Source organism: Caloenas nicobarica, chromosome 37, assembly GCF_036013445.1.
Source record: "Caloenas nicobarica isolate bCalNic1 chromosome 37, bCalNic1.hap1, whole genome shotgun sequence".
Taxonomy (NCBI): domain Eukaryota; kingdom Metazoa; phylum Chordata; class Aves; order Columbiformes; family Columbidae; genus Caloenas; species Caloenas nicobarica.
Window position 1 is genome coordinate 267,157 of NC_088281.1, and position 22,626 is coordinate 289,782.

Here is a 22,626-nt window from a genome sequence, read left to right on the forward strand (position 1 = left end):
CCCAGACGACCCAACGCACCCCTGGGGGGTCCCGTGCACCCCCGGGTGCTCTCGGCTGCCCCAATGCACCCATGGGTGCCCCCCCGCCCCCCCGCGGTGCCTTGGGCCGGCCCGCCGGGGGGGTCCCACACGCCACTGACATGTCTGCACAGATGACACGAGAACCGCAGCCCCCCCCCCCAGATACCCCTCCCCGGACGCCTGGGTCCCTCCGATGTGTGTGTGTGTGTCCCCCCCCTTTAATCCGCCCCCCCCCCGGCCCGGGGCCTCCTATCTGGCTGGTCTGGATAACCCCCCATCCCGCCCCCCCCCCGCCCCATTTGCCCCGTTCCCCCCCCCCCCATTCGCCCCTTCGCCCCCACCAGCCGCCCCCCCGGGCCCCCCCGGGCCGCTGCAGCGTTTAACACGTTTTTACATTAAAACCCTGCGCCCCCCCAGCCCGGGGCGATGGAACCGGCCGTGTCTGCGGGGGGGGCGGTTGCCAGGCAACGGTTGCCGGGAGACGGGGATGCGGTTGCCGGGAGACGGGGATGCGGTTGGCAGCGCACCGCAAGGGCGGGGCCTCGGGGCATTAATATGCAGATGAGGGGGCGGAGCTTGAGGTGGGAAACCTGGGGCGGCCTTGCCCCCCCCCCCCCCCCCCCGTGCCTCAGTTTCCCCAAGGCCGGGGGGGGGGCGGGGAGGCCGGACACCTGGGTCCCTTCTCACAGGGTGGGGGGGTGAAGGCCCCGGACGCCTGGGTCCCTTCTCACAGGGTGGGGGGGTGAAGGCCCCGGACGCCTGGGTCCTTCCCAGTGGGGTAGAGGTTCCGGACGCCTGGGTCCCTTCCCAGGGCAGGTAGAGGCCCCGGACGCCTGGGTCCCTTCTCACGGGTTGGGGGGGTAGAGGTTCCGGACGCCTGGGTCCCTTCTCACAGGTTGGGGGGGGTAGAAACCCCGGACACCTGGGTCCCTTCCCAGCGGGGGTAGAGGCCCCGGACGCCTGGGTCCCTTCCCAGCGGGGGTAGAGGCCCCGGACGCCTGGGTCCTTTCTCACAGTGGTCCCATGGCAGGGGGTGGAGGCCCCGGATGCCTGGGTCCCTTCTCACGGGTTGTGGGGGTAGAAACCCCGGACGCCTGGGTCCCTTCCCAGCAGGGGTAGAGGCCCCGGACGCCTGGGTCCTTTCTCACAGTGGTCCCATGGCAGGGGGTGGAGGCCCCGGACGCCTGGGTCCCTTCCCATGGCAGGTGGAAGCCCGGACGCCTGGGTCCCTTCCCAGGGGGGGAACTGAAGGCCATGGGGCGGCTGCCGTCACCTGTGTCCCCTCCCAGGGGTGGCCGCGCCCCCTGTCCCCCCCACCCCGGCTTTGCCCTCAGCTATAACCGCGGCGGTGCCGGCGCGGTCGGGCGGGCGATGGCGGCGCTGGCGACGGTGACGGTGATGCTGGTGGCGGCGCTGGCGGCGCTGGGGGGCGCGGGGGCCCAGTGCCCGACGCCCGCGTCCCTGCGCCCCTCCGACGGCTCCGTGGTGTGCGCGCAGCTCTACTCCGACAACAGCGCCTACTACGACCAGTGCTGCGCGGGGGACGTGCTGCTGGTGTCCCCCGACGACGACGTCCCCTACATGCCCCTGAACTGGATCAACCGCGTGTCGTCGCTGGTGGTGGCGACCAAGTGCAAACTCACCGTCTGGTCGCTCCCCGGCAAGCTGGGCAAGAGCCGCACCTTCAGCGCCGTGGCGGTGCCGCGGCTGCAGGAGTACAGCAAGGGGCTGCTCGGCAACTGGAACGACGCCATCAGCGGGTACTACTGCAAGTGTAGCTGAGGAGGGGGCGCCGGGGCGCCATGGGGGGTGCCGGCGGGCAACGTGGGGCAAGAGAGGTCAATGGGAGTCAACACAAGTCAACGTGGGGCAACATGGGGCAAGACTGGTCAATGGGAGTCAACATGAGTCAACGTGGATCAACATGGGGCAAGACTGGTCAATGGGAGTCAACACAAGTCAACACAGGTCAACATGAGTCAACATGGGGCAAGACTGGTGAATGGGAGTCAACATGAGTCAACGGGAGTCAACGCGGGTCAAGACTGGTCAACGCGGGTCAAGACCGGTCAACGCGGGTCAACACTGGTCAACGCGGGTCAACACCGGTCATCTCCAGTCAACATGGGCCAACAGGACTCGACGTGAGTGAACACTGACCCAGACAAGTCAACGCGAGTCAACCTGGGTCAACGTTGGCCAAGACAAATCAACGTGAGCCCCCCCAGATCCCCATGAGCCCCCCAGGTCCCCACGAGCCCCCATGAGCCCCCCCAGATCCCCCTGAGCCCCCCAGGTCCCAGCCAATAAAGCCTGGAGGCTGCAGCAGCTCCCGCCCCACTGGTGCTTTATTGGGGGGGGGGAGGCAAGGGCCCCCCCACTGTCACCCCCCTCCCCAAAAGAAGCCACATGGGACACGGGGGGGTCTCCAAAAGGCCACGTGTAATCTCAGAGGGGGAGGGGGGTCCCCACGCCCCCCCCAACCCGCAGCATTACAAAAGGACAATATAAATAGTTCTGATAAAAAGAAAAAAAATGGGGGGGGGAAACAAACAGAAAAACCCCAAAATAAGGAAAAGGTGGTTGGGGGGGGGCGGGGGGGGGGGGGGCAGGGACCCCGAATCAGTAGTGTGGCCGCGGGGGGGCCGTAGTGTCAGGGACACGTCCCCGTGTCCCCCCCCGCCCCGGAGATGCAGGTGGGGCCCCCCCGGGGATAAAAAAAGGGATTTAAAGAAAAAAAAAAAAGTGGGGGACGCACACGCGAACCCGCCAAGTGCCCCCCCGGGGTGAGGGGACATGGGGGGGGGGCACCGAGTGGCCTCGCTGGTGTGTGTCCCCCCTCCAGCTCAGTAGTTTGGGGGGGATCTGTGTGTCCCCCCCCCAGTCATGAGTCCAGTTGAGGGGTGACGGTGGGGGGGGGGACGTCGCCAAGGCCCCCCAAGTGTCACCGTGATGTGGGGGCATCCCCAATGTCCCTGGGGGGTCCCCAAACTCCTCAGGGGGTCCCCAATGTCCCCAGGGGGGGTCCCCAATGTCCCCTCCATCACAGGTGGGTGACGGGGATGCTGGGGGGGGACGATGGCGCAGGGGGGGGGTCCCCAAAGTCCTTGGGGGGTCCCCAATGTCCTCGGAGGTCCCCAATGTCCCCCCCATCACAGGTGGCTACCGGGGGGGGGGTCCCTTGTGTGGAGCTGGAAAACAGCAGCGGGGGGCTCCCCAGAGTCCCCCCAAAGTCCCCAGGGGGTCCCCAAAGTCCTGGGGGGGGTCCCCACATCCCCCCCATGGCAGGTGTGTGATGGGGACGCCGAGGTGGGGACAATGGCACCAGGAGGGTCCCCGGTGTGGAGCTGGAAAACAGCAGCGGGGGGCTCCCCGGAGTCCCCCCAAAGTCCCCGGGGGCTCCCCAAAGTCCCGGGGGGCGTCCCCGTGTCCCCCTCATCGCGGGTGTGTGACGGGGACACCGAGGTGGGGACAACGGTGCCGGGGGGGTTCCCGGTGCGGAGCTGGAAAACAGCAGCGGGGGGCTTCCCGGAGTCCCCCTGAAGTCCCTGGGGGCTCCCCAAAGTCCCCAGGGGGGTGTCCCCGTGACCCCCCCTCACCGCAGCCGGTGCTGGCGCATGAGGGGGACGATGGCGGCGGGGGGGGCGGCCTTGCCCAGGAAGGGGTGACGCAGCAGCTCGGGCGCCGTCGCCCTCTGCCCGGGGTCCCGCACCAGCATCCGCTCCAGGAAACCTTTGAGGGAGGGGGACACCTGGGGGGGGCCCGGGGGGGTCAGTCCCGACCCCGGGGTGTCCCCAAAGCGGCCCCGAAATGTCCCCCGGCTCGTACCTTGTGGGCGTTTTTCAGCTTGGGGGGCAGGTTGTCGCGGATCATTTTCATGGCTTTGAGGGGGGGCTCGTTGAAATAAGGGGGTTCCCCATCCACCATCTCGATCACCATGACGCCCAGAGACCAGATGTCAACCTGGTGGGGGGGGACAAAACGGGGCAATGGGGGGTGGGGGGCACCCGTGCCCCCAAATCTCGCCGGGGGGACCCCGGACGTGGCCCCAAATCTGCCCCACGTGGCGCCAAATCCACCCGCGCGCCCCCAAATCTGAGCTGTGAGGCCCCAAATTCGCATCCCGTGGCCCCAAATTCGCATCGTGCGCCCCCGAATCTGCCCCACACCCCCCAAAATCCACCCCACGTGTCCCCAAACCTGCCCCATGTCCCCCAAACCTGCCCCACACCCCCAGAGCTGCCCCACAATCCCCCAAATCCGCTCCGCGCCCCCCAGACCCCACGACCCCCAAACCTGCCCCACAACCCCCAAACCTGCCCCACAACCCCACACCCGCCCCGTGCCCCCGAAACCCTGCGCCCCCCAGTCCCCACATCCCAAACCTGCCCAACAACTGCAAATCTGCCCCAAGTCCCCCAAACCTGCCCCGTGCCCCCCAAACCCTGCGCCCCCCCCAGACCCCAAACCTGCCCCATGTCCCCCAAACCCTGCGCCCCACAGCCCTCACACCCCAAACCTGCCCCCCAGCCCCAAATCTGCCCCCCAACCTCGGGGCCATAGGGCAGGCGGGAGATGAGCTCGGGCGCCATCCAGTACGGGGTCCCCACCAGCGACTTGCGCCGCGGCACCTCCTTGTTCACTTGGGCGCAGAACCCAAAATCCGAGAGTTTCACCTGAAAACAACCCAAAAGCGCAGCCGGGAGTTGGGGGGGGGTCGGACGGCGCCATGGGGGGCGGTTTTGGGGCTGGGGGGGGATGCGCGCGGTCGCTCACCCGCCCGTCGTGCGTGAGGAGGATGGAGTCGCTCTTGATGTCGCGGTGGATGACGCCCTGGGCATGGAGAACGGCCAGAGCCTTGAGCACCGCGGCGCAGACGGCGGCGATCTGCTCCTCGTTCATCCTGGGGACACCGAGACGCCCCGAAAACCGTGAGGGAACACGGGGGGGGACAACCGCGAGGTGCTCCCCGAATCCCGGTTAAAACAAAGGACGATGTTGCGCATTAAATGTCTTGGTTTTGAGACTGGGTGGAGAAGGTAGATGGCTGTGGGGGGTCGTTCATGCTGGGGACACCAAAATCTACCAAAATCCACCCGAAACAGTGAGGGGACACGGGGGGGACGCGTGGGGGACATGGGGGGGGACGCGGGGAACTCATCCCTAACGTCAGCTGGGGGGACGCTCAGGGTTAACGCATCCCCAATGTCAGCTGGTAGGATGCTCATGTTCAACTCATCCCTAATCCCACCCAGCGGGTCGTGAGAGCGGGGACCCGCGTTGGGGACCCTCTGGGGACACTCGGGGACCCTCGGGGACCCACCTGGTGTGCGTGACGATGTCGGTCAAGGCGCCACCCTCCAGGAACTCCATGACCACCCAGAGCTCGTCGCCCACCAGGTAGCTGTTGTACATCTCCACCACGTTCTCGTGCTGGTAGTCGCGCATGATCACCACCTGCATTTGGGGACACGGCATCGTCACCCCCCCGCGGCGGCGACACCCCGAAAAGCGCTCGATCCCCCCAGCTGAACCAGCAGGGGCGCGGTTTGGGCTCCAGAGCCAAGAACCCCTTCCAGAAGACCCACAAGAAACGGAGATCATTGGGATGATTGACATGATCATTGGGATGATCGAGATGATCATTGGGATGATTGAGATGATCATTGGGATGGTCATTGGGACGGTAATTGGGACAATGGTTGCACAATCGTTGGGACGATCAAGATGATCGTTGGCACGATTGAGATGAACCATCTCCCAAACGACCAACTATCAGAAACAACCACGACCCAAAGGGCACCCCTGATGGATGATAATTGGGATGATAAAGGGGATGATCATCGGGATGACAGAGATGATAACTGGGTTGACAACTGGGGTGATAGAGATGGCAATTGGGATGGTCACCGGGATGATCAAGACGATCATTGGGATGGTCACTGGGATGATCAAGATGATCATTGGGATGATCATTGGGACGACCGAGATGACCATGAGGATGGTCACCGGGATGATGATGATCATTGGGATGGTCATTGGGATGGTCATTGGGATGATCGGGATGGTCATTGGGATGGTCATTGGGATGGTCATTGGGATGGTCATTGGGATGATCGAGATGATCACTGGGATGGTCACTGGGATGGTCATTGGGATGATCGAGATGATCACTGGGATGGTCACTGGGATGGTCATTGGGATGATCGAGATGATCACTGGGATGGTCACTGGGATGGTCATTGGGATGATCGAGATGATCACTGGGATGGTCACTGGGATGGTCATTGGGATGATCGAGATGATCACTGGGATGGTCACTGGGATGGTCATTGGGGTGATCGAGATGATCACTGGGATGGTCATTGGGATGATCGAGATGATCACTGGGATGGTCATTGGGATGATCGAGATGATCACTGGGATGGTCATTGGGATGATCGAGATGATCACTGGGATGGTCATTGGGATGATCGAGATGATCACTGGGATGGTCATTGGGATGATCAAGATGATCACTGGGATGGTCATTGGGATGGTCACCGGGATGACCGAGATGACCATTGGGATGGTCACCAGGATAATCGAGATGATCATTGGGACGGTCATTGGGATGATCAAGATGATCATTGGGACGGTCACCGGGATAATCGAGATGAACCATCTCCCAGACAACCAACGACCAGAAACAACCACGACCCAACGGCCGCCCCCGACGGACAGACCCCCCGACTGCTCCCACCTCGTTGAAGAGCAGCTCCCGCCGCTGCTGCTTCCGCAGGTCCATCTTCTTGACGGCCACCAGTTTGCCGGAGCTCTTGACCGTGGCGATGCAGACGACGCCGGTGGAGCCCTCGCCGATCTTGATGAAGTTGTCCAGGTAGGCGCGGGGGTCGCCGGGATCCACCACCAGCTGCAGCGCGGCGCGGAACTGCTCGTGGGACACGCGCTGGGGCTCGCGCTGGGGGGAGCGCGGGCGCTGCGGGGCGCTGGGGGGCGGCTTCGGGGCCGGGTCGGGGTTTTTGGGGCGCGGGGCGGAGCGGGATGGGGGTGCCGGGGCGACGGGGCCGTTGGGGGGAAGATCCGGCGCTCGAGGCTCAGCCTGGAAAAGAGGGGAGAAAAAAGGGGTCAGGTGAAGAAAACGGGGGGGTTGGACCCAAAACGGTGGGGAGGGGGCGGGTTTGATTGGCGGAGATCGTTAGGAAGCGGTTTTGGGGAGGAAAAGCTCGTTAGGAAGCGGTTTTGGGGAGGAAAAGCTTCGGTTTTAATCAGCAGAGCTGGTTAGGAAGTGGTTTTGGGGAGGAAAAGCTCGTTAGGAAGCGGTTTTGGGGAGGAAAAGCTCGTTAGGAAGCGGTTTTGGGGAGGAAAAGCTCGTTAGGAAGCGGTTTTGGGGAAGAAAAGCTCGTTAGGAAGCGGTTTTGGGGAGGAAAAGCTCGTTAGGAAGCGGTTTTGGGGAGGAAAAGCTCGTTAGGAAGCGGTTTTGGGGAAGAAAAGCTCGTTAGGAAGCAGTTTTGGGGAGGAAAAGCTTTGGTTTTAATTGGCAGAGCTTGTTAGGAAGCGATTTTGGGGAAGAAAAGCTCACGAGGAAGCGGTTTTGGGGAGGAAAAGCTCGTTAGGAAGCGGTTTTGGGGAGGAAAAGCTCTGGTTTTAATTGCTGGAGCTCATTAAGAAGTGCTTTTTGGTCATTAGAAAGAGATTTTTGGGGCGAAAAGCTCATTAGGAAGTGGTTTTTGGGGAGGAAAAGCTTGTCAGGAAGCGGTTTTTGGCTGTTAGGCCACGTTTTTTGCTTGTTAGGCCATATTTTTTGGCCGTTAGGCCACAGTTTTTGGCCACTAGGCCACAGTTTTTGGCTGTTAGGCCACAGTTTTGGTCGCTAAGCCGCAGTTTCTGCTCCTTAGACCACGTTTTTTGGTGGTTAGGCCACAGTTTTGGTCACTAAGCTGCAGTTTCTGCTCGTTAGGCCGCGTTTTTTGGTGGTTAGGCCACAGTTTTGGTCGCTAAGCCGCAGTTTCTGCTCGTTAGGCCACGTTTTTTGGCGGTTAGGCCACGTTTTTGGGGTCCCCGTTACCTGTGCCCCCCCGTGCCGGCCGGGGTGGGGGTCGCTGCGGGGGTAGGTGTTGAAGGGCCGTCCCGTCGCCGCCGTCTTCGCCCCCCCCTCGTTTTCGGGGCCGTGGGGCCCGGACAGGGGCCGCTTGTCGCGGGGCGGGGGGGCCGGGTCGGCGGCCCCGCGGGACGGTTTGGGGCGCTTGTCGGGGGGGTCGCGCCGCGTCCCCCCCCCGCCGGGGGGCGGCTCGGGGTGCTGGGGCTGGTGGGGGCGGGCGGAGGGTTCCTGCGCCGGGTCGCGCTGCTTGTCCGGGGGGGGGTCGTTCGTGCTCCCCCCGTCGTGGTGGCGGTTCGGGGGGGCCCCGGCGAGGCCGTTTCGGGGGGCGGGGGGGCTGGGGGGGCTGTGGCGGCGCAGGGAGTTGGAGCGGGACACGCACATGTGCTCCAGCTCCTCCAGCAGCCAGCTCAGAGAACCCCCCGGGGGGGCCCCCGCGCCGCGCACGATGGGCTGGGAGCGCGGGGGGGGAAAGGGGAGAGGGAAACCGGGGGGGGGAAGGGAAAACGGGGGGGGGGGGGAATGGGGGAAAAGGGGGGGGAGGGGGAAAACGGGGGGGGGGGGGAAGGGGGGGAAAACGGGGGGGGGGAACGGGGGGGGGGGGACGGGGGAACCGGGGGGGGGGAACCGGGGGGGGGGAACCGGGGGGGGGGAACCGGGGGGGGAACCGGGGGGGGAAACGGGGGGGGGAAACGGGGGGGGGAAACGGGGGGGGGAAACGGGGGGGGGAACGGAAAGGGAGGGGGAAAAAGGGGAAAAAGGGGGAAAAAGGGGAAAAAGGGGAAAAAGGGGAAAAAGGGGAAAAAGGGGAAAAAGGGGAAAAAGGGGAAAAAGGGGAAAAAGGGGAAAAAGGGGAAAAAGGGGAAAAAGGGGAAAAAGGGGAAAAAGGGGAAAAGCACACAAAAACGACAAGGGGAAAAAAAGGGGGGAAAAAAAAAAAAGGGAAAGCCAAAATAAAGCCATGGCAATGGAATGGGGGGGCGGGGGACACAGGGACCCCCCGGCTGCTTCCTGGGGAAATAGCGGCGATCCCACCCCCCCATTTGTTCAGACTAACGGGCCCGGAACGGGCGAGACCTGAGAAAAACCCACCCGGATTTCAAGGGAAAACACCCAAAGTCGAGGAAAACGGCCCAGATTTCAAAATAATCCCACGGATTTGAGAATTTGAGCCAAACTTCAAAAAAAAAAAAAAAAAACCACCACCCAGACTTGAGGAAAATGATCCAGACTTTAATAAAAAGAGACTCGGACTCGAAAAAATTGAGCCGGACTTAAAAGAAATTGAGCTGGACTCTAAAAAAACCCACCCAAATTTGAAGAAAACCACCCAGACTTTAAAAAAAATTGGCTCAGAATTTAAAAAAAAATCAACCGTTTTTCCCTGCAAATTTGCCATTTGCCCCCCAAATTTGCCATTTTTTGTTTTTTCCCCCCAAAACGGCTGTTTTTCCTCCCAAATTCACCAGTTTTCCCCCGAAATGGACGTTTCTCCCCCCAAATTCACCATTTCTCCCCCTGAATTCACCGTTTTTCCCCTGAATTCAGCGTTTTTCCCCCTGAACCGGCCATTTCTCACCCTGAAACGGCCGTTTCTCCCCCCAAATCCACCGTTTCTCTCCCAGATTCACCATTTCTCGCCAGATTCACCGTTTCTCTCCCCAGATTCACCGTTTCTCCCCCAAATCACAGATTCACCATTTCTCCCTCGAACCGGCTGTTTCTCCCCCAAATCCACCGTTTCTCCCCCCCAAACTCACCGTTCCCCTCCCCAGATTCACCATTTCTCGCCCCCCAAACTCACCATTTCTCGCCCCAGATTCACCGTTTCTCCCCCCAAACTCACCGTTTCCCCCCCAGGTTCCCCATTTTTCCCCCCCCAGATTCACCGTTTCCCCCCCAGATTCACCGTTTCTCTCCCCAGATTCACCGTTTCTCTCCCCAGATTCACCGTTTCTCCCCTGAACTGGCCGTTTCCCCCCTAGATTCACCGTTTCCCCCCCAGATTCACCGTTTCCTCCCCAGATTCACCGTTTCTCCCCCAGATTCACCGTTTCCCCCCAGATTCACCGTTTCCCCCCCAGATTCACCGTTTCTCTCCCCAGATTCACCGTTTCTCCCCCAAGCTCACCTTCCCCGCGGCGGCGCGGACGTTGGTGACGCAGGCCGGGTCCACGAGCGGTTTGGGGCGCCGCGCCGAGTCCTCCAGCAGCCCCCGCCACTGGCGCGGCAGCCCGGTGAAGCGCTGCTCCGCCGCGTCGAACCCCGTGTGCACCCGGTGCTCGAAGTTGGACGGCGCCGAGATCTCCAGCCGCTTCTTGCGCTTGCCGAACATGGCGGGGGGCGCGGGGAGCTCCTGCCGGGGGAAAAACGGGGGAAAAAGGTCAATTTGGGGGATCGGGGAGGTGGGGGGGGGTCACGGAGACAGCGCGGCCGCGCAAAGCAGCACTGGAAATGGGCAGGTGGGGAGATTCGGGGAGATTTTGCACGTATTTGGGGAAGATTTTGCACGGACTTTGCACAGACTTTGCGCAGATTTGGGGGAAGATTTTGCGCAGATTTGGGGGAAGATTTTGCGCAGATCTGGGGGAAGATTTTGCGCAGATTTTGCACAGATCTGGGGAAGATTTTGCACAGATTTTGCACAGATCTGGGGGAAGATTTTGCACAGATCTGGGGGAAGATCTTGCGCAGATTTTAGGCTGGGATTATTGTTGAGCTCCCCAGAAACACCACAACCCAGCACCTGAGGATTTAAAATCAGAAAGTCATAGAAAACACCCTCCGGATTTTCATTTTGGATGGAAAAGACCCTCCAGATTTAGGGCTGGGATTACTGTTGAGCTCCCCAGACACCACATACTGAAAACTGAAGATTTAAAACCATTAAATCATAATTTTGCATGAAAAGACTCTCCAGATTTAGGGCTGGGATTATTGGTGAGTTCCCCGGAAACAGTAAAATCATCGAATTATAATTTTGGATGGAAAACACCCTCCAGATTTTCATTTTGGGCGGAAAAGACCAGCCCCGGTTTCACCCCAAAAATGGGGCTTTTTGGGCAGGAGGTTCAAGGGTTAAAGCCGCACATTCCTCAGCCCAGCCCGGGTCAGGTTCCCTCGTTAATTAGTCAGCCGTTAACGAACCTGAGCAAACAAACCAGGCCGGGAGGGGGGGGTTCAAACAGGAACCCCCAAAACCCCTTTTTCTTCGTGAAAATCATCGATTTGGGGCCCAGAGGAACAAGAAGCGGCTCCGAACCTGCTCCCCGGACCCCCCCGAACCGATTTTCCACGTTAATTAATCCACGGAAAGAGAAAAGCTCATCAAATAACCAGCTCCGACCCCAAACCTTGCCGAATTCGCCCCAAACCGCCGCACCCCCCCCACCTTCCGACGGTCCCAAACTCCAAATTTTGCCCCTTCGCGCGTCGCAGAAACCGAAACTCGGCCCCAAAAACGCGCCCCGGGGCGCCAGGGAAACGCGGCGAAACGGGGCGAAAAACGGGGTTTCCGGGCAAATCGGAGGCTCGGGGCCCTACCTGGGGATTGCTGGGGGGGTCCCGCGTCGGGGTCACATCCTGCGGGGCGCGGGATTTGGGGCTTTTGGGGTTATTTGGGCGGAACGCGCGGGCGGGTGGAACTGGCCGGGCTGGATCTGCAGCCACCTTCAAAGAGGAGGAGGAGGAGGAGGAAGAAAAGGGGGGGACGGCGGCCGAGCCCAAACGGGGACCCGCTCATTGAGGCTTCAGCTGGGGGTCGGGGGGAAAAGTGGCTGGAAAACGGGGAAATTCGGGAATTCTGGTGATGGGGGAATTGGTTGATTGGTTGGGCTTAATCGTGTTGGCGCAAAGTGGAAGTCGGAGGGAGGAGGCGCAGGGCGAAATGGGGGGAGAATGGGGGCGAAATGGGGGAGAATGGGGGCGAAAGCGGGGCAGAAATGGGACAGAAATTGGGTGAGGATGGGGCGGAAATGGGGTGAGAATGGGGCAGAAATGGGGCAAAAGCAGCGTAAAAATAGGGTGGAAATGGGGCAGAAATGGGGCGAGAATGGGGCAAAACCAGGGCAGAAATGGGACAAAACCAGGGAGGAAACGAGGTGGAAATGGAGCAAAACCGGGGCAGAAATGGGGAAAAAATGGGGTATAAATGGGGCAGAAACGGGGCAAGAATGGGGCAGAAATGGGGCAAAACCAGGGCGGAAACAGGGAGGAAATGAGGTGGAAATGGAGCAGAACCAGGACAGAAATGGGGAAAAAATGGGGTAAAAATGGGGTGGAAACAGGGAGGAAATTGGGAAGAAATGAGGTGGAAATGGGGCAAAACTGGGGTGGAAACGAGGCAGAAATGGGGCAAAACCAGGGCAGAAATGGGGCAAAAACGGGGAGGAAACGAGGTGGAAATGGAGCAAAACTGGAGCAGAAATGGGGCAAAAATGGGGTAAAAATGGGGCAGAAAAGGGAGCAGAAACAGGGGCAAAACCCCCTAATTAAGGCGCAGGCTGATTAGTTGAGTCAAACCTTTAATTACCCCCCAACACCACTTACAGGATTTACAGTTTATTCGCCGACACAGCGAGAAAGAAGAGCAGAACTCGCATGGATTACACCCTCGTTAGCGAAAGCAACTAATTAATTACGCTTTGAGGGTTAATAGAGAAAATCATCGTTACCGGAACAACCCGAAAACCAAGCGGGATACTCGGCCCCAAATCATTGAGAACTTTGGGGGTTTTGGGTTAAAACTGCACAACGAGCAGGTGAGAAAGAGCTAATTAAAAATTATATTATGCCAAATTAATTAACGGCTACAAAAACGGCGAATCCTTCAGAAACCCACAAAGTCCTGAATTCTCCACCGGAAAAGTCCAAACTTGCGAAAATCGCAACAAACCGCGAGCAAAACGCAACTGAAAACTCAACCCTGGGACTTTTCTCCTTTCGTTTCTCAATTTTCCTCGCCCGGGAACACCCGGAAAAACCAATCGCGGCCCCGAATGCGAAGGACGGACCCAAATCTGCGATTTCGCGGCCCGGAAAAGGGCAGAAAAAGGGGTTTTGTGGCCGTTTCCTACCTGCGGGCGCGGGAACTCGTCCGGCTCAGCCGCGCATCCCGGGGGCGACGCTGCCAGGGGACCAGAGGTCCTGTCAGACCCCAAACCCCCCAGGAACCCCCCAAAACCTGCCAGTTTGGGGCTTGTTTTGCAGCCCCGTTTCCGCCCCAGTTTTGCCCCATTTCCTCCCCATTTTTGCCCTGGTTTTGCTCCATTTCCTCCCCATATCCGCCCCATTTTTGCCCTGGTTTTGCCCCATTTCTGTCCCATTTCCACCCCATTTTTGCCCTGGTTTTGCCCCATTTCTGCCCCATTTTTTCCCTGGTTTTGCCCCATTTCTTCCCTGGTTTTGCCCCATTTCTTCCCTGGTTTTGCCCCATTTCTGCCCCATTTTTTCCCTGGTTTTGCCCCATTTCTTTCCTGGTTTTGACCCATTTCTGCCCCATTTTTTCCCTGGTTTTGCCCCATTTCTTCCCTGGTTTTGACCCATTTCTGCCCCATTTTTTCCCTGGTTTTGCCCCATTTCTTCCCTGGTTTTGCCCCATTTCTGCCCCATTTCTTCCCTGGTTTTGCTCCATTTCTGCCCCATTTCTTCCCTGGTTTTGCCCCATTTCTTCCCTGGTTTTGCCCCATTTCTGCCCCCTTCCGCCCATTTCTCGCCGCCCCGCGACGCGTCTCCTCAGTCCAACTTTTACTTTGCTCCAGCGCAATTAACCACAATTAATCCACCAACCGCCCCCCACCGGCCAGAACCTCACGGGGGCTCCGGCTGCTCCGAATTCCCCCGTTCGCCCTCGTTTTCCAGGCGCTTTAACCCCCAGTTCCCACTTTAAGCCCCAATTCACTCCCGCTTTAACGCCTCATCTCAGCCCCCCCCCCAGGCTCCCACTTTTCCCTCAGGCCCCATCTCCCCCCAGGCCCCCCCACTCCCTCACCCCGCCCCCAAACCGCCCCCCCCGTGTCCCCCCGAACCCCCCCTTCCCCCTGGCCCCCCCCAGCCCCCGCTCACCCCTCACAACGAGCCCAAAACGCCGTTTTTCCCGCTGCCCCCCCCTCGCCCACAATCACTCGCCCGCCGCCATGTTGCGACCGGGCCGCATCCGGGCACTCGACCCGCCCGCGTCGCCCCGGCAACAGGCGCCGCCCCTATGGGCGGGGCCTTGGGAGCGGTGGGCGTGGTTTCCGACTGGAAGGCGTGGCCTCTACGGGAAGGCGTGGCTTTGGGGGTGCTGGGCGTGGTTTCGCTAAGGTAGGCGGGGCCGCGCAGCCGTCGGAGCGCGATGGCGGGCAGGGAGGGACTAAAGGCGAGTGCGGCCAATCACAGGGCGGGGAGAGGTTGATTGGCGTTGCCGCTGCCCAATCAGAGCGAGGCGAGGCAGCCAGCATGGCGGCGGTGTGAGGTGAACGCGGCGCTGCCGCCGCCCCGGGGCCGCGCAGGCGCCTCTCCCGCCGGTCTCCGCCGCACGACGGGCCGGGGAGCGGCCGCCGCTCCCCGGGGGCAACATTAACCGGGTGTTCCCCCCTCAGGCCCCGCCGCTGTCCGCGCTCCGGGCCCGTCCGATGCCGCTCCGCGCTGTGCTGAGGGCCGCGGCCTCGCTGCGCGCCTGCGGTGCGTGTCCCGCCTCCCCCGCCGGCCCCCCAGAGCCGCTGACCCCCCCCCCCGGGACCCCCCGATTTCCACCGACCCGCCCGGGGCTGCTGCCCCCCCAGCCCGGGCTCCCCTGAGCCCCCCGGGGCTCCTGACCCCCCCAGGGAATCCCCCCCGGGCTCCTCCGAGCCCATGACCCCCCCACCAGGACCCCTTGAGCCCCCCGATTCTCCCCGACCCCCCCATGGCCCCTGACCCCCCCCAGTTCCCCCGGGACCCCCTGACCCCCCTATGGCCCCTGACCCCCCCCAGTTCCCCCGGGACCCCCTGACCCCCCCATGGCCCCTGACTCCTCCCCAATTCCCCCTGGGTCCCCCTGACCCCCCCATGGCCCCTGACCCCCCCCAATTCCTCCTGGGACCCCCCGACTCCCCCCAGCCCCCCATGCCCCCTGACCCCCCCCCAATTCCCCCGGGACCCCCTGAGCCCCCCATGCACACTGACCCCCCCCCCTCTCTTTCTGCCCCCCCAGCTCCCAGGACGCTCCCCCAGCTGGGGAAACCCCCGTTACCCCCGTCCCCCCACCGCTTGCCACCATGGCCACCCTGAACCAGATGCACCGGCAGGGCCGCCCCAGCCCCCCCCCAAAAAAACTGGGGCCCACTCTGGGGCGCCCCCAGATCAAGGGGGTGGTGCTGAAGAACCTGATCCGCAAGCCCAAGAAGCCCAACTCCGCCAACCGCAAGTGCGTGCGCGTGCGGCTCAGCACCGGCCGCCACATCGTCGCCTTCGTCCCCGGTGAGGGCCACAACCTGCAGGAGCACCACGTGGTGCTGGTGCAGGGCGGGCGCACCCAGGACCTGCCCGGCGTCAAGGTCACGGTCGTGCGGGGCAAGTACGACTGCGCCCACGTGCAGAAAAAGAAGGAGAAGTGACCTGGGATGGGTCCCTGTGAACTATTAAAGGCTGTCGGTGTGTGGGATGTGATGTGGAGTGGAACTGAGGATGTTGGGAGGGGTCTGGCGGCACTGGGGGGAACTGGGGACATTGGGAAGGGGCCTGGGGACATTGCAAAAGGGTCTGGGGGCACTGGGAAAGAACCTGGGGGGAACCTGGGGCCATTGGGAAAGGGCCTGGGGGTACTGGGGGGGCACTGGGAAGGGGTCAGGGGGGTAACTGGGGGCATTGGGAAGGGGCACTGGGGGGCTCTGGGGACATTGGGTGGCACTGGGAAGGGCGGGTGCACCCAGGACCTGCCCGGGGTCAAGGTCACGGATGTGCGGGGCAAGTACGACTGCGCCCAGGCGCAGAAAAAGAAGTGGTGACCTGGGACGGGTCCGTGTGCGGGGGGGGGCGTGGCCAGAGCCCGGGGGCGTGGCCAGAGTTCTGCGGGGGGCGTGTCCAGAGCGCGGGGGGCGTGTCCAGAGCCCTGCGGGGGCGTGTCCAGAGTGCAGGGGGCGTGTCCAGAGCTCGGGGGCGTGTCCAGAGTGCAGGGGGCGTGTCCAGAGCCCTGCGGGGGCGTGTCCAGAGTGCAGGAGGCGTGTCCAGAGCTCGGGGGCGTGTCCAGAGCCCTGCGGGGGCGTGTCCAGAGCCCGGGGGCGTGTCCAGAGCTCGGGGGCGTGTCCACAGCCAGGGGGGCGTGTCCAGAGCCCTGCGGGGGCGTGGCCGCGGCGTGGCACCGCCCCTTCCGGCACGTGACGGCCCGGTGCCCAAGATGGCGGCGCGGCGGGCGCTGGCGGCGGGGTGGCGGGCGGCGGCGCGGGGGCGGCGCGGGGCGGGGGGGGGCCCGGGGCGGAGCCTCCTGTTCGAGCACGTGCGGGAGGGCCTGAGCGCGCGGCCGCAGCTGGACGTGGCGGCGCTGAGCGAGCGCGAGCTGGAGCGGAGGCGGGGCCCGCTGCGGGGGGGCGACCTGCGCGAGATCGTGAGCGGGGGCGGGGCCTGTGGGAGGGGGCGGGGCTTGCGGAGGGGGCGGGGCCTGCGGGGAGGGGCAGGAGGTGGGCAGGGACCGCCTCAGGGGAAGGGCGGGGCCTGCGGATGGGCGGGGCCTGTGTGGGATGGGTGGGGTCTGGTGGGAGGGGGCGTGGCTTGTCTGGGGTGGGCGGGACCTCGGCAGGGGGCAGGGTCTGGTGGGAGGGGGCGGGGTCTTCCTGGGATGGGCGGGAGCATGAGGTGGGTGGGGGCTGCGGGTGGGCGGGGTCTGTTGGAGGGGCGGGGTGTGGTGGCAGGTGGGCGGGGCTTAAATGGAAGGGGCGGGGCTGGCCGAAGTGGGCGGGGCTTGCACAGGGACAATGGGGGCCTGCTGGGGCGGGGCTTGTGCCCGGGAGGGGGCGGGGCTCAGCGGCAGCCCCGCCCACCCGCAGGTGCAGACCTGGGCCCGGCTGGGGGAGGTTCGAGCCGCCATCGCGGAGCTGGAGGCCGAGAAGGGGCGAGTGGCCCAGGGCGTGCGGGGTCTCATGGTGAGACCCCCCCTGGGGGAACCCCCACATCCCCTGGGAACCCCCTGACCCCCCCCGGGGATCCCCAAGCTCCCCGGGAACCCCCAAACTCCCGCAGAACCCCCTGGGACCCCCCAGAGAATGTGGGACCCCCCAGAACTGGGACCCCCAGGACCCTCTGGGCCCTCTCCCCAAATCCCCTGGGACCCCCCAGCCCCCCCCAGCCCGTCACAACTGCTCTGTCCCCGCAGGTCAAACACGACAAGGAGACGGCGGAGGCGGTAAAAGGGGGGACAGGGGGGACATGGGGGGATATGGGGGACACGGGGGACGTGGGGGACATGGGGGTACATGGGCGACATGGGGGACATGGGGGGATATGGAGGACACAGGGGACACGGGGGGGGACACGAGGAGATGACCCCGTGTCCCTGTGTGTGTCCCCGTGTCCCCTTGTGTGTGTCCCCGTGTGTGTCCCTTTGTGTCCCCGTGTCCCTCTGTGTCCCCATCTGTGTCCCCTTGTGTTCCTCTGTGTCCCTGTATGACCCCCTGTGTGTCCCCATGTGTCCCTGTGTGCCCCCATGTGTCTCTATGTATCCCCGTGTCTCTGCATGTCTGTGTGTCCCTGTGTGTCCCCATGTCCCCATTTGTCTGTGTGTCCCCGTGCCTGTGTGTGTCCCCGTGTCCGTGTGTGTCCCCGTGTCCCTGTGTGTCCCCGTGTGTCCCTGTGTCCTTGCCTGTCCCTGTGTGTCCCTGTGTCCTTGCGTGTCCCCATGTGTCCCCATGTCCCCATGTGTCCCCCACGTGTCCCCAGCTCCCCGTGTACCATGCTCTGCGCGCCCAGGGCCGGCAGGTTCGGCTGCGCCTGCGGGCTCTCGAGGCCGAGGAGGCGGCGCTGGAGCAGCGGTTCTATCCCCGGGCGCTCCGGCTGCCCAACCGCAGCCACCCCGACACGGTGAGGAGACGCGGGGGACATGGGGGGACGTTGGGGACACAGGGGGCATGGGGGGACACGGGGGGGCATTGGGGACATGAGGGGACAGTGGGGACACAGGGAGACACATGGTGTGGGACACGGGACAGGAGGGGACATGGGATATGGGGGGACACAAGGGATATTGGGGGATATAAGGGGACATGGGGGGACATGAGAGGACATGGGGGGACACAGGGAGACGTGGGGACATGGGGGGACATGGGGGACGTGGGGAGACATGAGGGGACACGGGGTGTCATGGGGGGACATGAGGGGACACAAGGGACATGGGGCATCATGGGGGGACACAGGGGGACATGGAGTGTCATCGGGGGACACCTGTGACCCCCTGTCCCCCCCATCCCCAGCCGGTCGGGGACGAGAGCCAGGCCCGTGTGCTGGAGGTGCTGGGGGAGAAACCAGGTACGGGGGGGGTGACTCAGTTTACCTGTGGGGGCGATGAAGAGGAGGGTGATGAAGGCTCTGGGGCGGGCAGGAAGGCTGTAGGGTGATGAAGAGGAGGGTGAGGGGGTAACTAAGCACCCCCCCCCCAGCTTTTGATTTCCAGCCGAGGGGCCACCTGGAGCTGGGGGAGGGTCTGGACATCATCCGCCAACGGTGAGAACGGGGGGGACACACACAAATGGGGGGGGTCCCCGTGTCCCTGGTGACCCCCACACGCGTGTCCCCCGCCTCCCAGTCACCCCCGCGTGTCCCCCCCCGCAGGCGCCTGTCCCACGTTTCGGGCCATCGCTCCTATTACCTGTGCGGGGGGGGCGCGATGCTGGAGCAGGCGCTGGTGCGGTTCGCGATGGGGAAGCTGCTGCCGAGGGTACGGGGGGGTTCGGGGGGGGGTCCCTGGGGTCTGGGGGGAGTCCTGGGGTGGCCCAGGGGGGTCCAGGGGGTTGGGAGGACCCAGGGGAGTCTGGAGGGATTGGAGGACCCGGGGGGGATTGTAGGACCCAGGGGAGTCTGGGGGAGGATTGGAGGCCCTGGGGGAGTCTGGGGGGGTGGGAGGACCCGGGGGAGTCCAGGGGGGAATTGTAGGACCCAGGGGAGTCCGGAGTGGGATTGTAGGACCCAGGGGAGTCTGGGGGGGATTGTAGGACCCAGGGGAGTCCGGAGGGGGATTGTAGGACCCAGGGGAGTCCAGGGGGGGGATTGTAGGACCCAGGGGAGTCCGGGGGGGGGATTGTAGGACCCAGGGGAGTCTGGGGGGGATTGTAGGACCCAGGGGAGTCCGGAGGGGGAGTGGAGGACCCAGGGGAGTCCAGGGGGGGGATTGGAGGACCCAGGGGAGTCCGGGGGGGATTGGAGGACCCAGGGGAGTCCGGGGGAGGATTGGAGGACCCAGGGGAGTCCGGGGGGGGATTGTAGGACCCAGAGGAGTCCGGGGGGGGATTGGAGGACCCAGGGGAGTCTGGGGGGGATTGGAGGACCCAGGGGAGTCCGGGGGGGATTGTAGGACCCAGGGGAGTCTGGGGGGGATTGTAGGACCCAGGGGAGTCCAGGGGGGGATTGGAGGACCCAGGGGAGTCCGGGGGGGATTGGAGGACCCAGGGGAGTCTGGGGCTCCCAGGGGGATCTGGGGAGGCAGGAGGGTCCGGGAGGGGGTTCCTGGGGTGCTCCAAGGGGATCTGGGGGGGTCAGGAGGGTCGGGGGGCCCCCAGCTGCCCCTTTCCCCCCAGGGGTTCCTGCCCATGACGGTCCCCGACCTGCTGCGCGGCGCCGTCTTTGTGAGTGTCCCCCCCGTGTCACCCCTGGGACCCCCGGTGTCCCCCCCCACCTCATGGCACCCCATGGTCCCCATGTCCCCACATCCCCCGTGTGTCCCCCCCATGTCCCCCCGCATCCCCATGTCCCCCCACGTCCCCATATCCCCCCATGTCCCCCCACATCCCCATATCCCCTCACATCCCCATGTCCCCCCACGTCCCCATATCCCCCCATGTCCCCCCACGTCCCCATATCCCCCCACATCCCCATGTCCCCCCGTGTCCCCCCAGGAGGGCTGTGGGCTGCAGCCCCACCCCAGCCCGTCCCCCGTCTACTCGCTGGACCCCGCACGGTTCGGGGACCTTTGTCTGGCCGGGACCTCGGAGGTGGGAATAGCGGGTAAGAACGGGCCGAAAAACCGCGGAATTGGGCAAAAACGGGCGAGGAACCGCGGAACGGGGCGAAAACCCGCGGAAACGGGCAAAAAGGGGCCAGAAACCGCGGGACTGGGGAAAAACGGGCGAGAAACGGCAAATCGGGGAAATGGGGCAAAACCACGCAGAATCGGGCAAAAACGGGTGGGAAACTGCAGAATCGGGGAAATGGGGCAAAAAAGCAGGAAATCAAGCAAAGTGGGGTGAAACCTGGGGAAAAGGGGTAAAACTCAGGGGGAAAACCTGGGGGAAAATGGGGTGAAACCCAGAGAAATAGGCGGAAAATGGGGCAAAACCTGGTGAAAAAGGGCAAAACGGGGAAAATGGGGCAAAATGCAGGGAAATCGGGGTCTTTGTGCTTGGGGGGGTCCCCTAAAATTGCTGAACCCCCCCCGCCCAGGGTACTTCATGGATCACGCCGTGCGCCTGGAGGATCTGCCCATCAGGTACTGGGGACCCAGGTGTCCGGGAGGGACCCAGGCGTCCGGGGAGAGGGACTCAGGCGTCCGGGAGGGACCCAGGCGTCCGGGGAGGCCCCCTCACCCCTTTTTTCCCCCCCCAGGGTCGTTTGCTCCAGCACCTGCTACCGGGCAGAGACCGAGACGGGACGGGAGCCGTGGGGGCTTTACCGCGTCCACCAGTTCACCAAGGTACTGGGGGGCACTGGGAGCACTGGGAGGGTGTCTGGGGGGGTGTCACAGAGGGGGGGACATGTCCCTTGTCCCCACAGGTCGAGATGTTCGGGGTGACGGCAGCCGAGCGGGGGACGGAGAGTGAGGAGCTGCTGGGGGAGTTCCTGGCGCTGCAGAAGGAAATTTGCTCCGAGCTGGGGCTGCATTACCGGTGAGGGGGGGACACCCTGTGTGACCCCCCCGGTGTGTGTGTCCCCCCCCACACGGTGACACCCCCGTGTCCCCAGCGTCCTGGAGATGCCCACGCAGGAGTTGGGGCTCCCGGCGTTTCGCAAGTTCGACATCGAGGCCTGGATGCCCGGCCGGGGGAAATTCGGGGAGGTGAGGGGAAAACGGGGGGGACACACACCCCCTAATTTTGGGGGACACATCCCCCAGTTTTGGGGCTGATCCCCCCCAGTTTGGGGGACACACTTCCCACCGTTTTGGGAAAGATCCCCCCCAGTTTTGGAGCTGATCTCCCCCAGTTTCAGTGGTGACACCCCCAGTTTTGGGGGTGACCCCCCCCAGTTTTGGGGGTGACCCCCCAGCACATCCCCAAACCGCAGCCCCCCCGTGAAGCCGTTTTGCTCAGAATAGCGGCAAATCCTCATGGGGGGGGGGCCCCATCACCATGAGACATAGTGGGGGGGGGGTCCCCAAAATACTTTTGTGCCCCCCCCCACCCCAGGTGACCAGCACCTCCAACTGCACCGACTACCAGAGCCGGCGCCTGCACATCATGTACAGCGACCCGGGGGGGCGACTGCGCCACGCGCACACGGTGGGGCTGGGGGGGCCCGGGGGGGTGGGCAGGAGGATCTGGGGGGGGTTCTATAGGGTCTGGGGGGGATTGGAGGACCCGGGGGAGTCCAGGGCGGGATTGGAGGACCCAGGGGGGGATTGGAGGACCCGGGGGGGTCCAGGGGGGGATTGGAGGACCCAGGGGGGGATTGGAGGACCCAGGGGAGTCCAGGGGGGGATTGGAGGACCCAGGGCGGGATTGGAGGACCCAGGGGAGTCCAGGGGGGGATTGGAGGACCCAGGGGGGTCTGGGGGGGATTGGAGGACCCAGGTGGGGATTGGAGGACCCGGGGGGGTCCAGGGGGGGATTGGAGGACCCAGGGGAGTCCAGGGGGGGATTGGAGGACCCAGGGGGGTCTGGGGGGGATTGGAGGACCTAGGTGGGGATTGGAGGACCCGGGGGGGTCCAGGGGGGGATTGGAGGACCCAGGGGAGTCCAGGGGGGGATTGGAGGACCCAGGGGGGTTTGGGGGTCCCAGGAGTGTCCCCGTGACCCCCCCAATGCGTGTCCCCCCCCAGGTGAACGGCACGGCCCTGGCGGTGCCGCGGATCCTCATCGCGCTGCTGGAGAGCAACCAGCTGCCGGTGGGTTTTGGGGGGGGGTCCCGGTGACAAGGGGGGGTCCCCGTGACAAGGGGGGGTCCCTCACTTTGTTGTCCCCCCCCTCAGGACGGCCGCGTGCGTGTCCCCCCCCCCCTGCAGCCCCTGGTGGGGCAGGAGGTGCTGAGTCCCCCCCCCGCCCCCCTCCTGCGCTACATCGGCCCCAACCAGCCCGGGGGGGGGCCCGAAGTTGGGGGGGGGCCCCCCTAGAGCTGAGGGGACGCCCCAA

General features: G+C 63.9%; 4 protein-coding genes across 6 annotated transcripts; 3 read left to right on the top strand and 1 right to left on the bottom strand.

The window, feature by feature from the left end:
• The first annotated feature begins 1,392 nt into the window (after nucleotides 1-1,392).
• On the top strand, nucleotides 1,393-1,803 carry SYCN (syncollin). The gene has a single exon (XM_065655205.1). The coding sequence runs from the start codon at nucleotides 1,393-1,395 to the stop codon at nucleotides 1,801-1,803; it is 411 nt and encodes a 136-aa protein (XP_065511277.1).
• Nucleotides 1,804-2,362: 559 nt separating this feature from the next.
• On the bottom strand, nucleotides 2,363-14,300 carry PAK4 (p21 (RAC1) activated kinase 4). Of its 2 annotated transcripts, XM_065655174.1 has the most exons (11): nucleotides 14,183-14,300; nucleotides 13,195-13,244; nucleotides 11,663-11,788; nucleotides 10,251-10,475; nucleotides 8,090-8,572; nucleotides 6,764-7,123; nucleotides 5,345-5,478; nucleotides 4,798-4,924; nucleotides 4,572-4,697; nucleotides 3,850-3,984; nucleotides 2,363-3,772 (listed from the first exon to the last, which is right to left on the bottom strand). In XM_065655174.1, the coding sequence occupies exons 4-11, from the start codon at nucleotides 10,452-10,454 to the stop codon at nucleotides 3,617-3,619; spliced, it is 1,725 nt and encodes a 574-aa protein (XP_065511246.1). In that variant the 5' UTR covers nucleotides 10,455-10,475; nucleotides 11,663-11,788; nucleotides 13,195-13,244; nucleotides 14,183-14,300; the 3' UTR covers nucleotides 2,363-3,616. The 2 variants fall into 2 exon arrangements, with proteins under 2 accessions (XP_065511246.1, XP_065511245.1); XM_065655173.1 differs by lacking the exon at nucleotides 11,663-11,788.
• Nucleotides 14,301-14,634: 334 nt separating this feature from the next.
• Nucleotides 14,635-15,748, top strand: MRPS12 (mitochondrial ribosomal protein S12). Its single transcript, XM_065655209.1, has 2 exons — nucleotides 14,635-14,785; nucleotides 15,341-15,748. The coding sequence occupies exons 1-2, from the start codon at nucleotides 14,734-14,736 to the stop codon at nucleotides 15,694-15,696; spliced, it is 408 nt and encodes a 135-aa protein (XP_065511281.1). The 5' UTR covers nucleotides 14,635-14,733; the 3' UTR covers nucleotides 15,697-15,748.
• A 727-nt stretch (nucleotides 15,749-16,475) lies between these two features.
• Nucleotides 16,476-22,607, top strand: SARS2 (seryl-tRNA synthetase 2, mitochondrial). 2 transcript variants are annotated; one of them, XM_065655180.1, is made up of 16 exons: nucleotides 16,476-16,682; nucleotides 17,122-17,217; nucleotides 17,448-17,477; nucleotides 18,011-18,151; nucleotides 18,541-18,595; nucleotides 18,727-18,790; nucleotides 18,899-19,004; nucleotides 19,861-19,908; nucleotides 20,179-20,287; nucleotides 20,723-20,768; nucleotides 20,885-20,972; nucleotides 21,053-21,165; nucleotides 21,242-21,335; nucleotides 21,685-21,777; nucleotides 22,317-22,382; nucleotides 22,467-22,607. In XM_065655180.1, exons 1-16 carry the CDS (start codon nucleotides 16,476-16,478, stop codon nucleotides 22,605-22,607), a joined length of 1,497 nt encoding a protein of 498 aa, XP_065511252.1. The 2 variants fall into 2 exon arrangements, with proteins under 2 accessions (XP_065511252.1, XP_065511253.1); XM_065655181.1 differs by lacking the exon at nucleotides 17,448-17,477.
• Nucleotides 22,608-22,626: the final 19 nt, after the last annotated feature.

Excerpts from the sequence above, each read along its gene's own strand:
- SYCN (XM_065655205.1), top strand. The coding sequence starts at position 1,393 with ATGGCGGCGCTGGCGACGGTGACGGTGATGCTGGTGGCGGCGCTGGCG.
- PAK4 (XM_065655173.1), bottom strand. The coding sequence starts at position 10,454 with ATGTTCGGCAAGCGCAAGAAGCGGCTGGAGATCTCGGCGCCGTCCAAC. Across the intron at positions 7,124-8,089 it reads GCCGGCACGGGGGGGCACAG|GCTGAGCCTCGAGCGCCGGA; the intron begins GTAACGGGGACC and ends CCTCTTTTCCAG. Across the intron at positions 5,479-6,763 it reads GGGAGCTGCTCTTCAACGAG|GTGGTGATCATGCGCGACTA; the intron begins GTGGGAGCAGTC and ends CCCCAAATGCAG.
- MRPS12 (XM_065655209.1), top strand. The coding sequence starts at position 14,734 with ATGCCGCTCCGCGCTGTGCTGAGGGCCGCGGCCTCGCTGCGCGCCTGC. Across the intron at positions 14,786-15,340 it reads CTCGCTGCGCGCCTGCGGTG|CCCCACCGCTTGCCACCATG; the intron begins CGTGTCCCGCCT and ends TTACCCCCGTCC.
- SARS2 (XM_065655180.1), top strand. The coding sequence starts at position 16,476 with ATGGCGGCGCGGCGGGCGCTGGCGGCGGGGTGGCGGGCGGCGGCGCGG. Across the intron at positions 20,288-20,722 it reads CTCGGAGGTGGGAATAGCGG|GGTACTTCATGGATCACGCC; the intron begins GTAAGAACGGGC and ends CCCCCCGCCCAG. Across the intron at positions 20,973-21,052 it reads GCGTCCACCAGTTCACCAAG|GTCGAGATGTTCGGGGTGAC; the intron begins GTACTGGGGGGC and ends TTGTCCCCACAG.